We start from the raw sequence: 1,181 nt of genomic DNA on the forward strand, positions 1-1,181 counted from the left end.
TACAATTCATACTAAAAGGGCAAGGTAAACGCTTGCTTCTTTTACTGAATTCAATCTATTTTCAACATGTGAGTTGGAGTCCTGTAAACTTCCAATAGTTTCCCCCAACCCAATCTACGCCCTCCCCCAAGGGTGGTTCTCACCATGAAACCAGCTAATAGGATAGATGGGATAGGATGTGGTAGGGGGTGCAAGGATTTAGGGTAGGAAGGAATAGGGGCAGGAAGAGAAAATACCTTAAGCGGGTTCTAGGAGGTGGAATTTGAGTCTTCTGGGCTGTCCTGGACATCGGTGCTCTCCGACTTGTTGGGTTCCTTGCTGTCACCGCCACTGTGGTCAGTGGCTGGGTTCTTCTCGCCAGACTTTTCAGAATCAGGAGGTGTGCTGCCTGGGGTCTCCTCGTTCTCCTTGAAGCCCAGCCCCACACCACCTTTCTTCTTTGACTCCAGCAGCCGTTTCAGCTCATTTGCCATCTGCGTGAGATCCCGCTTCATAGCGTAAGCATCTTCTCCATCTGCGTAATATTTGGGTTCCACCCCACTAACCCGGGAAATTTAGGGTTTCAGAATACAAGCGCAGGGCAGCCCGATTACTCTTCCTGACGTGCAGGGACACGTACTTGGCGCTGAAGTTCTCTACCATGGCCCGGGAGGCCTGGTCCACGAGCTTCTGGGCCAGGCCGAGGCGCCGGTGTGAACGCTTCACCGCCAGGGAGGTGATGTGTCCATGGGGGACATCCGCTCCGTCTTCCTCCATTTTCGCCAGGATATAGCCCACAACGCTCCCATCCTCGTCCTCAGCAATGAAAGAGAGCTGGGGCCAGGAAAGGCCATGGTAGAAATAGTATTTCATCTGATAGTTCTCGGGAAGGCACAGGAGATTGCAATGTTGCATATTCATTAAGTCGCTTGGCCTAGCATTGCGGATATTCATAATGGCAGTAGTAGCGAGCTGAAGCTCGACAGTGGTGACCCAGAAAGAGGCGCACAGGACGCTGGTTACCTCTCGGTTTGAATTCAGGAGCCCAAGCCACTAAGCTGGATGGTGCGCAGGCGCGAAGACGGAATAGTCACCAGGCGGAAGGGGTGGTGCTAAGAGCTACTTCCGGAAGTGCGCCCCCTAGTACCAGCCAATGAGGCTTTGCCTTCATTTGCGTGTGGGTACACAGGGCTTGAGGGGTT

General features: G+C 53.0%; 1 protein-coding gene across 1 annotated transcript; it reads right to left on the bottom strand.

Moving 5' to 3' along the window:
* Positions 1 to 248: 248 nt before the first annotated feature.
* Positions 249 to 936, bottom strand: NAA11 (N-alpha-acetyltransferase 11, NatA catalytic subunit). Its single transcript, XM_037138542.2, is given in 2 exon segments — positions 249 to 548; positions 550 to 936. Coding segments are annotated over 2 exon segments (684 nt in total). The 5' UTR covers positions 934 to 936.
* Between the last annotated feature and the right edge of the window lie 245 nt (positions 937 to 1,181).

The sequence above is a fragment of the Artibeus jamaicensis genome, unplaced genomic scaffold (assembly GCF_021234435.1).
Source record: "Artibeus jamaicensis isolate MK-2021 breed Jamaican fruit bat unplaced genomic scaffold, CSHL_Jam_final scaffold_1031, whole genome shotgun sequence".
Classification (NCBI taxonomy): domain Eukaryota; kingdom Metazoa; phylum Chordata; class Mammalia; order Chiroptera; family Phyllostomidae; genus Artibeus; species Artibeus jamaicensis.